At 44.2% G+C, this 13,003-nt stretch overlaps 1 protein-coding gene across 1 annotated transcript in view; it reads left to right on the forward strand.

The window, feature by feature from the left end:
- Irak2 (interleukin 1 receptor associated kinase 2) overlaps positions 1 to 12,291 on the forward strand; it is a 55,704-nt gene extending 43,413 nt beyond the window's left edge. The window contains exons 10-13 of the mRNA XM_026383120.2: positions 3,402 to 3,464; positions 8,002 to 8,202; positions 9,650 to 9,914; positions 11,177 to 12,291. Of these exons, the coding sequence (XP_026238905.2) occupies positions 3,402 to 3,464; positions 8,002 to 8,202; positions 9,650 to 9,914; positions 11,177 to 11,289 (642 nt within the window). The 3' untranslated portion in view covers positions 11,290 to 12,291. The remainder of the gene's footprint in view (positions 1 to 3,401; positions 3,465 to 8,001; positions 8,203 to 9,649; positions 9,915 to 11,176) is intronic.
- Positions 12,292 to 13,003: the final 712 nt, after the last annotated feature.

Below are 13,003 nucleotides of genomic sequence, written 5' to 3' on the forward strand. Positions count from 1 at the left end.
GGCACGGGCAGGCATTCCAAGCTAGTTCAGAATTTGCAGGAATTCATAGTAAAACTGAAATTATCTTTTCATGGCTTTGTGGTGAGATGGCTCTCAATTTTAAGAGAAAATCTGGCTGGGTTTATCAGTGTGAAAAGGGTTTTGTAGCCAATCATGTTTGGAAAATACTGGGTTGGTTAACACAGTCAAGCAGGGTTCTTTACGTTGTGAATTCATCAGAGAAAGGTATGCTGAGGTTCCGTTCACTTGACCTTGTTTTCTCAGAGTATCTGTCAGCGCCAGTGTTCCATGGAACCCAGTCTGAGAAACATTGGCTAGAAAAGCGGCAGCCTGTTTGGCTTCAGCCAAACACAGACAGCTGTACCTGGGCCTTGCCCTCTCTCTGCTGCTCCAGTCTTGAACTCTGCATTTCCTGTCTCTGACCATGATGTCTTACCCAGTCACATCTGTCACGAGAGCCCTCATCCGGACCACTGTGGGCCAGATTCAGCTGCCTTCTGTCTCAGCTTGTCTAGGTCTGCTGGTTTGCTCGCCTCCCTTGGCCTATTTCGAATTTTCCTGTTCCTTTAAGAACCAGCAGGCCAGGCATGGGATGCATATCTGTAATCTCAGCTACACAGGAGGCTGGGGTGGGAGGATTGCAAGTCCAAGGCCAGCCTGGGCAACTTAATGAGACCCTGTCTCAAAAAATGAAAATGGTGGGAGATATAGCTCAGTAGTACAGCACCCCAAGATTCAATCCTCAGTCCTATAAAAAATAAACAAATAAAAAATTTAAAAAGTGAAAAAGAATCCATAAGACTGAACTCCTAAGTGCTAAGCACCTAGACCCATCTGTTACTTTCTATCCTGTGGCCTAGATTACATTACCCTTATCTCTGGGCCTCAGTTTTATCTTCAGTAAAATGGGGATAATGGTACATATGGCACAGTACCCTGCACACTTCGAGCCACATCCCCAGCCCTATTAGCATTTTTAAAAAAATATTTTTTAGTTGTAGTTGTGCACAATACCTTTATTTATTTATTTTTATGTGGTGCTGAGGATTGAACCCAGGGCTTTGCATATGCTAGGTGAGTGCTCTAACTGCTGAGCCACAACCCCAGCCCCCCTTAGCATTTTTTTTTAAAATTTCTTGTAGTTGTAGATGGACAGACTGCCTTCATTTTGTCTATTTTTGTGTGGTGCTGAGGATCACACATGCTAGGCAAGCGCTCTGCCACTGAGCTACAGCCCCAGTCTCTTAGCGTTTTTTAAAAACTTTTTTATAGTTGTAGATGGACAGAATGACTTTATTTTATTTGTTAATTTTATGTGATGCTGAGGATTGAACCCAGTGCTAGGCAAGTGCTTTGTCCCTGAGCTACAGCCCCAGCCCTCTCTTAAGCATTTTTTTTTTTTAGAGAGAGAGAGAGAGAGAGAGAGAGAGAGAGAGAGAGAGAGAGAGAGAGAGAGAGAGAGAGAGTGAGTTAGTTTTTTTTTTTAAATATTTATTTTTTAGTTTTCGGCAGACATAACATCTTTGTTTGTGGATCGAACCCGGGCTGCACGCATGCCAGGCGTGCACGCTACCACTTGAGCCATATCCCCAGCCCCATCTTAGCATTTTTTGATGAGCACCAAATAACTGCTGTAAATGGCTCATCCATTACAGGCCCTGTGAAAGGGAAATATTTGCTTACTAATTTCCCCTCATTCTCTCCCTTCCTGGAAGGACCTGGACTTTGAACTGGCTCCAGTCCCACTTGCTGCAGTGGTGCCCTCTGCTGCCCCCTCCTGGGCACTGGATCATTCAGCCAGTAAATGGGCCCCTATTCCACCTTGGCAGAAGGAGAGTTTTGGGAAAAAGATTTGACCCCAAGGGTCAGATGTTCATTCCTGTAACATTCTCATGTGCTTGATCCCTATTTCACAATTAGGACACTGAGGCTCAGATTTTAATTACTTGTCCAAAGATCCCCTAAATATGTGAGGAACAGTCACAGAGTTTGAACTCAGCCCGTTACCACCACACTTCTCTCTGCTGCAAATACTTGTTCAGAGGTTTCCTGTTTAGTAAGATACATATCATGGTTTTACATAATGGTGCGGTTCATTGTTAGGTGTGCATACATGCACAAGATATGATAATATAATTTGGGTATAATACCATTCTCCAGTGTTTTCCTTTTCCTTCCCTTCCTCCTTTCCCTGGTCCCTTTCCTCTGCTCTACTGATCTCCCTTCAATTTTCATAAGACATTCCCCCCAACCATCTTTCTTTTTCCTTTTTCTTCTCTAATTTCTCCATATGGGATAAAACATACAGATTCTTGACCTTCAGAATTTGGCTTATTTTGCTCAACAAAATGGTTTCAAGATCCATTGATTTTCCTGCAAATGACATAATTTCATTTTTATAGGTGAATAAAACTCCATTGTGTCTATATATCACAAAATGAAATAATCTTTAAAAATAGCACGTTGGAAGCCAAGCAAAGTGGTGCATGCCTGTAGTGAGGCTGAGGCAGGAGGATTGCACATTTGAGGCCAGCTTCAGCAATTTAGTGAGACCCTGTCTCAAAGTTAAAAATAAAAAGAGCTGGATGTAGCTCAGTGGTAAGGTGCTCCTGAGTTCAATATCTTTACCAAAAAAAAAAAATGTGTATTGGAGCTGGGCACAGCGTCACATACCTATAATCTCAGCTAGTTGGGAGGCTGAGGTGCAGGAGGATCAAGAGTTTGAGGCTGGGGCTGGGGATGTGGCTCAAGCGGTAGCGCGCTCGCCTGGCATGCGTGTGGCCCGGGTTCGATCCTCAGCACCACATACCAACAAAGATGTTGTGTCCGCCGAGAACTAAAAAATAAATATTTAAAAAAAAAAAAAAAAGAGTTTGAGGCTGCCTGGACAATGCAGCAAGATGTTGTCTGCCAAATAATAACAACATACACACATTTACACACTTGGCTTTTTGAATTCCATCCTCCTGTTTTGCTGTTGGTGAGACTGCTGGCAGCTGGGTGACATCTTTAGTTGGAGGAATATTCAGTGATATTCCCATGTCCCAGACTTTGAGCAAGTGTCTGCTGGCAAATGGCAGAGCCATCCTGGGGCTCAAACTGCACTACAGGGGCTGGGGATGTGGCTCAAGCGGTAGCGCGCTCGCCTGGCATGCGTGCGGCCCGGGTTCGATCCTCAGCACCACATACCAACAAAGATGTTGTGTCTGCCGAAAACTAGAAAATAAATATTAAAAAATTCTCTCTCTCTCTTTAAAAAAAAGAATTCTAAAAAACAAACAAACAAACAAAAAAAAAAAACTGCACTACAGAGAAACTTCCCTTATGGCCAGTTCTCCCACTGACCTCATGCATGAATGTCAGAGCTGAACTGTGGTAACTCCCTGTTCTGTTCTCTCCAGGTGCTGGCAGAGATCCTCACTGGCATCCCTGCAGTGGATAAGGACCGAAGCCCAGTTTATCTGGTAAGGGACTAGGTCACTTCTGGCCAACAGGCTGCTACCTGGGGGTCATTGCTGTGTGTAGGGAGGTCTGGGTCCGTTTTAAACACACTCATGAGGCCTCAGTCCGGGGTTTTATTTGCATTTGTGCAAAGTGACTTTCACCGCCCATCTCCATTGGCCAAACAATTGCTTTCTCACGATGGTTGAATTTAGAATGGGTAGGGAAGACCCACTTCTTCTCTATCTTTCAGGCAGTTAGATAGGGTTGTCTTCAACTTGGTCAAAGTTAATTTCTGCTCCTTTAAGTGGGTTTTTTAAAAAAAAAATAATAAATGGGTTTTTTGTAGGGCTGGGGTTGTGGCTCAGAGGTAGAGTGCTTGCCTAGCATGCATAAGGCACTAGGTTCGGTCCTTAGCACCATGTAAAGTAAAATAAAGACTTTGTGTTCACCTATAACTAAAAAAAATAAATGGGGTTTTGTAATAAAAGCAGTACTTTTATAGGTCAAAGATCACATAGACACACACAAACACAGTGTCATTTCAAAAATGTGCTGACAAGGTATGACTCTGCTCTGTGCTAGGCATTTTTCATATGTAATCTTTCAGAATCTTCTCAAAAATTCCCATGATGGGATCATGATGATGGTCCACGGATGAGGAATGTGGGCTCTGAGAGTCACCTGAGACCTCAGAGTCGTACATGCCACAATTCTGACTTGGGTCCCTTGGGTTCCAGATCTTAAGCTCTTGACCATGACACTTTTCTGAGTATTTAACTATTGTGACAGTCCACCCATCCAAACTCACCGTTATCGTCCCCATATTGCTGCTGAGAAAGCTTAGGCTCAGGTGCAGTGAGGGTGTGGTGCCACATGGCAGGGCTAAGATTGAGTCCCTGCCTTCTGCAGAATTGCTCAGGGGCTGCGCCAGCCCGGGGTACTTTCCCTGCCCAGATGTTGAGACCATTGGAAAACCAGCTCTGTGGGTGTGTGTGTGTGTGTGTGTGTGTGTGTGTGTGTGTGTGTGTGTATGTGACCCGAAAACACACCCTGTGCTCTAGGGTGAGGAGCCTGTTGGCCTTCCTTTCTATATAGAAAAATCACCCTTGTCCCTTTGCTGAACTCTGTGGGCTCCACCCCTTTTGGCTCTGGATCCCGGATGCTGTAAAGAGGGCATAGATCCAATGTGGATGTGGTTTGGGGCCCTTTAGGGGTGATCTTTCTTTCCTGACTTTTCCTCGAGACATAGTCCCTAGCATTCCTCTGGGACTCCCTGGAGAATGTCATATGAGGAGGAGGGTTTTTTTTTGTTATTGTTGTTGTTGTTATTCTTAAACGTTTTCCACAAATGTGGAGGGATATCATTTTTGATAATCCTTTTTTGAAATGAGGGGACAATTAACATTTGATCCCCAAATCTAAACATTTTTTGTAATGTAATTTTTTTTTTTTTTTTTTTTTTTTTTTTTTTTTTTTTGGTACTGGGGATTGAACCCAGGGCTTCTGGAAACCTAAGCATGTACTTTACTACTGAGTTACACCCCCAACCCCTGTCATATTTTAAATTTTAACAAAAACTTCTTGTAATACTTAAATACTACTTAAGTAACATTTTTTATTTCAGTCACTCCATACACTTGTCTTAGGAAACCCAGCAGCTCAGGGACTCCATTCCTCTGTCACCATCATCCCTTCCTACTTCAAGGATGGTCCAAACCCCTTGTCATCACGGACAATTTTTTTTTTTTTTAAAGAGAGAGTGAGAGAGGAGAGAGAGAGAGAGAGAGAGAGAGAGAGAGAGAGAGAGAGAGAGAGAATTTTTAATATTTATTTTTTTTTTAGTTCTCGGCGGACACAACATCTTTGTTGGTATGTGGTGCTGAGAATCGAACCCGGGCCGCACACATGCCAGGCGAGTGCGCTACCGCTTGAGCCACATCCCCAGCCCCATCACGGACAATTTTAAAGCAAATCCCAGATATTATGTGATTGTACACATGAAATAGTTATTTTCTTAGTTCCTTGATATGATTTAATAACCACTCCTTATTAAGAATGGAGTTATTAATGGAGCCAGAGCCTCACACTCTACCACTGAGCTGCACCCCCAGCCCCACGGTTGCTTTTGCAAGGTGGTTTGCTTGTGGACCCAAAAAAAAGTCCTCAGTCCAGTTGTTTCTTGTGGGTGTCCTCTCTCGGGCCCCTCCTCCCTTTGCCTTTTGTATGTCATTGCATTTTTGTGAGTCAATAATAGACTGCCCCACTGTACCCTTGTGGTGTCTTTCACTTGTTTCTCTGTTCTCCGTATATTTCCTGTGCCCTGGCTGCTGGCGGTTCAGACTAGGTGTGGGTTCGTGGGTTATTGTCAGTGCACTTCTTCCAGGTGCCGTGGGCTTGCAGTTGCATCACAGGGCCCTGAGCCCTGTGTCCTACTCATGAGTGGTGAGTGCTGAGATTAGCTGCTGACTCCTCCATTGTGAAGTCCCATCATCCTGTCACAGCCTGTTCTCAGCACCTCTTGCTGATGGTGGCTAGATAAGACCTGTCTTTCCATCAGGCTGCTGCTTTTATCAGTCTTGCACCATAATAACCCTGAGTAGTTTCTGGTTCCATTCCAGGTGGTGGTAACCTATGTGCCTGTCAATCACAAATTTCCACTGTCACTTTGAACACCATTATTTATTTAATTTTATGATGCTGGGGATGGAACCCAGGGCTTTGCCAATGGTAGACAAGTGCTCTACTATTGAACAACATCCCCAGCCCCCATTACACTTTTTAAAAATATAAACATTTAAAAGGCAGAGCTCATACAAGGGAATTGTGCAAATGCACCCCTTATCAGCTACAGGTTTCTCTCCAGGTATGGAGCTTGTGGCTGCTCCTCAGATCTTCACACCACCCATTGGCTGGATGGGGAGACTGCAGTAGAGTGGGATTTGTTTGCTTATTTATTCATTTATTTATTTAGTTTTTGAAGTAAGCATCACGACCCATGACTGATAATCTTTCAGAGTTGTTTTTTCTGAATTGTAAACATACTTGTTGTAGTTTTTCTTCCTTTTTTCTTTGGTACCAGGCATTAAACCCAGGGGGTTTAAAAACTCAACCATATCCCCAGCCCTTTTTATTTTTTATTTAGAGATAGGGACTCGCCAAATTGCTTAGGGCCTTGCTAGGTTGCTGAGGCTGGTTTTGAACTGTGATCCTCTTGCCTCAGCCTCCTATGTCACTGGGTGCCGCAGTCTGGCTGCAGCAAACTAATGGGTGGGGGGTGACGAGCAACTTGTGAAGACTGATACAGCAGGAGTGGGAGCCGTTTATTGTAAGACAGTAGGGGTATATATGTATATATATATATATAACTAATTACACACAGCTTATCTTAATTAACATAAACTAGACATTGCAGTCAACCAATAAGGAATCATCATCTTAATGATTACACACAGCTTAACCCAATTGACATAATCTAGACACAGCAGTCACTCATTAAGGAATCTCTATCATCTTAATGGCTCGCTGGCGTTCCTTCTCAAACCACTCCCTCTGGCAAAGTGCCAGGTGCCATCTTGACTTATTTACAGACCCTAACAACTGGGATCACAGTTTGGCACCAGAGTGCCCTGGCACTACCCTTAGCACTCTTGTGTCTTTTGATGGTTACAGCTCCTGTTCTGAAATTCCCAATTCCCAACTTTTCCATTCATTTTTATTCTCTCCTGAAAAACCTGCTGGCAATGGCAGTGCCCAGGATTCAATCTTCTGTAGGGTAGGCACAGGCAAGGGTAAACTTCAGAACCTGCTTTGTGCCCCAGACTTCGACCACAAGCTTTTTCATGGGGACCTTGATGGCTATGGAGGCAGAAAGAGCCCATGTCATTGTTAACAAGACTTAAGTCATAAATGTGAGTCAAGTGCTCAGCCTACAGTAAGTAGTGTGCAAATGACAGTTGTCACTGGAGTTTACCACCCATGGGCTATTGCATATTGATTCTGCATCAGGTTTCCCACTGTGCTGTGTGTACATTATCCTGATAATGTTTGTGTTAGTCCTAGTAATAAGGTATTTTTGTTACCCTATTTTCCTGCTGAAGCAACTGAGGCCTAGAAAGGTCAGGCCCTAGTGGTTGTGGGGTGAGGGCACTATGGGATGCCTTAGGTATATAAGGAATTTTAGATTTTCCAGTTCCTGAGTATTTTTCTCTGGTATCTGGGACTTGGGAGTTTTATTTTATTTATTCACTTTTTGGTACTGGAGATTAAACCCAGGGGCATTTTACCACTGAGCTACATCCCCAGCCCTTTTTATTTTTTATGTTGATATAGAGTCTCACTAAGTTGCTGAGGCTGGTTTTGAACTTGGGATCCTCCTGTCTCAGCTTCCCGAGTCCCTGGGATTATGGGAATGAACCACTGAACCAGGCCTGGGCATTTATTTTTAAAATGTCCTGTGTGTCTGAGAAGGTTTTGAGGCTCAAGGGCCATCCTGGAGGTGGGCAGGGCAGGCTGCCACAGCCTGCAGCTCACAGGGACCTCACACCCTTCTTCCCACAGAAGGATCTACTCCTCAGTGAGATTCCCAGCAGCACCTCCTCACTCTGCTCCAGGAAGACGGGTGTGGAGAAGGCAGTGGCAAAGGAGATCTGCCAGAAGTACCTGGAAAAAAGAGCAGGGGCGCTGCCAGAGCACTGTGCTGAGGCCTTGGGCACAGCTATCTACCTCTGCCTGCGGAGGCGCAATGCCAGCCTGGAGGAGGTGAGCCTCGCCCTCAGCTGGGCCTCACTTTCAGAGGATGCCTGTGCCTGCCTTGCCAGGGCTTGCTGGGCATGATCTCATAAATAAGGGCTGTCTTTGGTGACAAGTAGAACCTACTGGAGCGCTCATGAGCAAAAAGGGGCAGTGTGTGGACAGTGGGGGAGCCTGAGAGCAGGTGTGTGGCTGGGCCAGACTCTCTGATGTTTACAGACTCTACTTGCTTTCTCCAACGGTGTTTCGTTCCCTCCTCTTCTCTCTGGGTACCTCCTTCCTCTTTTCCTCCACCCTCTTTTTTTTAAAAAAATATATTTTTAGTTATACACAGGCACAATGTCTTTATTTCGTTTATTTATTTTTATGTGGTGCTGAAGATCAAACCCAGTACCTCACATATGCAAGGCAAGTGCTCTGTCACTGAGCCACAACCCAGCCCCCTCCATCCTCTTTTTGAGGGTGGGAAGTAGCAGGATCTGGAGACCTACATGAAAACTCATTGTGTGTTATATGTGAAATCTGTAAATTTCACACCTGTGCATTTTTTTTTTTTAATACTGAGGATTGAACCCAGGGACACTTTACCACTGAGTACATCCCCAGCCCTTTTTATTTTTTATTTTGAGACAGGGTCTTGCTAAGTTGCTGACAGCCTCCCTAGTTACTAAAGTTGGCCTGGATCTCGCGATCTTCCTGCCTCAACCTCCTGAGTCACTGGGAATACAAGCATGCACCACTGCACCCTGACCACACACTGAACTTTTACAAGACACTGAGGAAATGTGATTTGTTACTATTATTAAAGGACTTCATGGCCTGGTGTACACCTCCTGGGGAAAAAACAAAGGTCTTCATGTATGCCTTTGGTGTGTGTGTGCATGCACGCACACAAGCATGTGTGTGTGCAAAAGTGGAATTAACGAATTTAGTGGTTCATTTGACCAAACAGCAGAGAGGGCCAGCCTTGCTCTGCTTTCAGGACAGTTAGACCCCCTGGTGAGTCACTGTCATGTGTCTATGTCTCTGGCCCTTTCTCCATCTCTTGCCTCTACTGTGCTCTCCGTTAGGGTTCTGCAAATGGATTTCCTGTGTTTGGTGGGGAGTCTGGTTCCACTAGAAAGCAAAGGGCACTCTTTCCAGCTCAAGGTGGGAAAATCCTAAGGAAGGATTCCAGTTGTCTCTCTTGGGTCATGTGCTGAAGCCTGGACCACTCACGTGGCCAGAGGAATGGGGTTCTATGATGGGACCGTTTGGGCTCGTGTGCTGTCTCTCCTTTATGGCTATGGGGGCAGGAGTCAAGTTCAGATCTTTTCAAAGGCAGGATGCTGTTCTTCCAATAAAACAACAGCCATTTCATGGTTTAGTGTGTCTCTCCCGAGGCCTGGGTGACAAGGTTTTGGCTTTCGATTTTAGAAAGGGTTCTTGACAAGTGCTCTTCTCTCTCCGCCCCAAGGCGCGTGGCTCTGTGGCTGTGGTGGAAGAGTGGTTCCGAAGTCAGGAGACCTCGCTGCCTTGGAGCGGGTTCTCTGAGGGCACAGGAGCTTCCTCCAACACTCCTGAGGAAACAGATGATGTGGACGATGGTAGCCTTGATGCCCCCTCCTCTGTGAGGGCCTCACCTGTCCCTGCAGAGAACGGAGAAGAAAGGCTACAGGACACCAGAGGAGTGGAGGCAGACTCCTCTGAGGCCTGCACTGGCCCACGGGCTCCCGAGGATGGTAAGCAGGGAAGGTCCTCCAAGGACTTTTGTACCCTCCTTGGTGTGTCCCTAACTTCTACCCATCATTTCTTCCTCTATTGCTCCTTTCACTCCTTTCTTTAGTTATCTATTCATTCTCCCACCAGCCAGTTGCACAATGAGAAACCCAGGAGTTATCCTTTTTTTTTTTTGAGAATATGTAAATGTTATTTAATTAAACCAATAGCATATGTCAATTTTAGGAGTTATCCTTGACATTTCCCTCTCTTCCTGAACCTCTCTGTCTCTATCTCTGCCTATCCTTATCCACAGGCTAAACTTTTGTCCTTCATGTGGGATGACTGCACAGCTTCCCTGCATCCTCCTTTACCCACTCCAGTCCCTCCTTTACCAGTTCTTTCTCTGGAAGCCAACTAGAATGGTTTCTATATTTATATATGTATGTACGTATTTCTCTGGTGTCAGGTGGAACCCAGGGCCTCACATACACCAGGCAAGTGCTCCACTGAGCTATACCCCCAGCCCTAGAATGTTTTTTTTTGTTGTTGTTGTTGTTGTTGTTGTGTTTTGGTATTAGGGAATTGAATCCAGGGGTGCTTTTCCAGTGAGTTACATCCCTTCCTCTTTGTTTTTTTATGTGGAGACAAATTCTCATTAAGTTTCTTAAGGCCCTACTATGTTGCTGAATCTGGCCTTAAACTTGCAATCCTCCTGACTTGGCTTCCAGAGATGCTCCAATTACAACACCATGCCAGCCCTATAGTGGTTTTTAAAAAACAAAGTGCTCATGACACACCTTTGTTTAAAGTCCCCATCTCAGAGACCAAGTCTGAACTCTTTCCCCAGACCATCAAGGGCCCGGTGTGGCCTCTCCCAGCCTTCCTCTTCATACTCATCAGTCATTTCTAAGAAACCTTCCATTCCTGTCACATCCAGGCTTCCTTCTGAAATAAAAATTAGGAAGATCTTTTCTATGAAGTGTTCTGGTCCCCTTGATATGGCTCAATGAATATCTAGGCTCGGACCACTCCTACTGCTGCTCCTCCTAGCAGGGGGAGAGAGGCTGTAGTGTTGTGGACTCTAAACCTCTTTCCACTGTGGAGAGGAGCATGGGAGCCCCCTCCTGTCTGGAAAGGTAGACTTCCTTGCAAAGGAAGAAGGCATAAACATGCTTGTTATCTGAGGCCTGATTGAAAAACCTAATTTAAGGGAGACTGTGCCCTTTCAAAGAATTATAACTTTTGTTCAGGTTGCTCTTTTTTATTTTCCATTGAACTATAGCTACAGAGACTTCATGGGAAGTTGAGATCAATGAGGCCAAACGCAAATTGATGGAGAATATCCTGCTCTACAATGAGGAACAACTAGACAGTGCTGAGCTCTTTGGACCTTGATGACTGGAACATAGCTGAGGAACCTTGTTCTCAATTGGAAAGACAAAGTGTCCAATCAAGGAAAAGGTCTGAGGCAGACTCCAAAGTTCTGCCAAGAAACCAACATTAGCTTTCCATATGGAAGGGAAAGAAACTTCCATTTTACCAGAGTGAGTTAGGGACAAGGGACCTCAGCTTTTACAGACACAAAAATCTACAAAGTGTTCTTCCTGTCTGGGATTTGTTAGTCAGAGCCGGGTATCAGAAGAGACTGAAGCAGAAGCCTGGTAAATGGACCCAGGATGTGGGTGATTTCGTGGTTCTGGGGAGACCATGACGATATCCATACCAGTAAAAGCTGTCACTCCAGCAGCTGTCAGCCCTTGACAACTGATGAAGCAATTCTACAATGTTGATAGCGATTTCCAGAGTTAAGACCCGTGAGTCACATTTGCCAACAACCACCTTTGAACTTCCATACCCTGAAAGGTATTCAACTTGTGTCACAGTGAAGTTCTTGACTTACTCTCAAGGTCTCAGATGTTACAATGCCAGGCACTTGGCAAAGGACTTTCTGGGCTTACTACTTTCTCTTGGTGATCTTGCAATTCACAGATATTTATTAAGTGCCCGCTGAGCATCTGTATCCTCCAATCCTACTAATGTTTGTATTTTTAATGGAGCTTTTATTCTTTGTGTTATTTATGGCTGGAGGAAGAAGAAGGAGAAATAATCTCATGTCTGATTCTGCTGCTATGGAAGTCATTTAAATTCTGGGACCTCAATTTCTTTGTAAGTAAGAGCACCTGCTCATTCTCCCTGCCTCATTTGTAGGGAGAAACATGTGCAATGTCTACAGAAGCACATCAAAAACAATACTTGTCCTATTTTATGAAATAAATAAAGTATTGAGTGTGTATTTCTGCCACATTTCCAATGTTTATGCAGTGGGTATGTTTTTGAAAAATCATGTTGAAAATATGTGTAGGAAACAAATGCTATTTTTAATGTACTAGGAAAAATGTCATATTTAAAATAATTCTATTTTTTTGTGAAATAAAAAAAAATGTTTGTCAATCCAACATATATCTTTTAAGAGTTGTTTTTTTTTTTTTTAAGAGAGAGTGAGAGAGGAGAGAGAGAGAGAAAGAATTTTTAATATTTATTTTTTAGTTCTCGGCGGACACAACATCTTTGTTGGTATGTGGTGCTGAGGATCGAACCCGGGTCGCACGCATACCAGGCGAGCGCGCTACCGCTTGAGCCACATCCCCAGCCCTAAGAGTTGTTTTTGTGTCCAGATGAATTTAAGGTTGCTTGCCTTAGTGATATTTTCAGTTCACTATGGGTTTAATCAGATGTAAACCTCACCATAAGTCAAGGCATATTTATTTATACATCCAGTTCCTAAGTGGATATTAAGGTTGCCACTACTGTGTTACCTTCCAAGGATCTTGTACTAATATACACATCTATCAGCTCTATAAGGGAATGTGCATTCCCCCACATCCTCAGCTACAAAATATATCATGCTTTGATCACTGCCAGTCTAGTGGGCAGAAAATTATAATTTTATTCATAGTATTTATGTGTTGTGATACTGGGGATTGAACCTCAGGTGCTTTGTCACTGAACTACAGCATCCCCCTCCTTTTAAAGGTTTTAATTTCGAGACAGGGTCTGGCTAAATTGCCCAGGCTGGCCTCAAATTTTGCCATCTTCCTGCCTGAGCCCC

This window comes from Urocitellus parryii, chromosome 16 (assembly GCF_045843805.1).
Source record: "Urocitellus parryii isolate mUroPar1 chromosome 16, mUroPar1.hap1, whole genome shotgun sequence".
Taxonomy (NCBI): domain Eukaryota; kingdom Metazoa; phylum Chordata; class Mammalia; order Rodentia; family Sciuridae; genus Urocitellus; species Urocitellus parryii.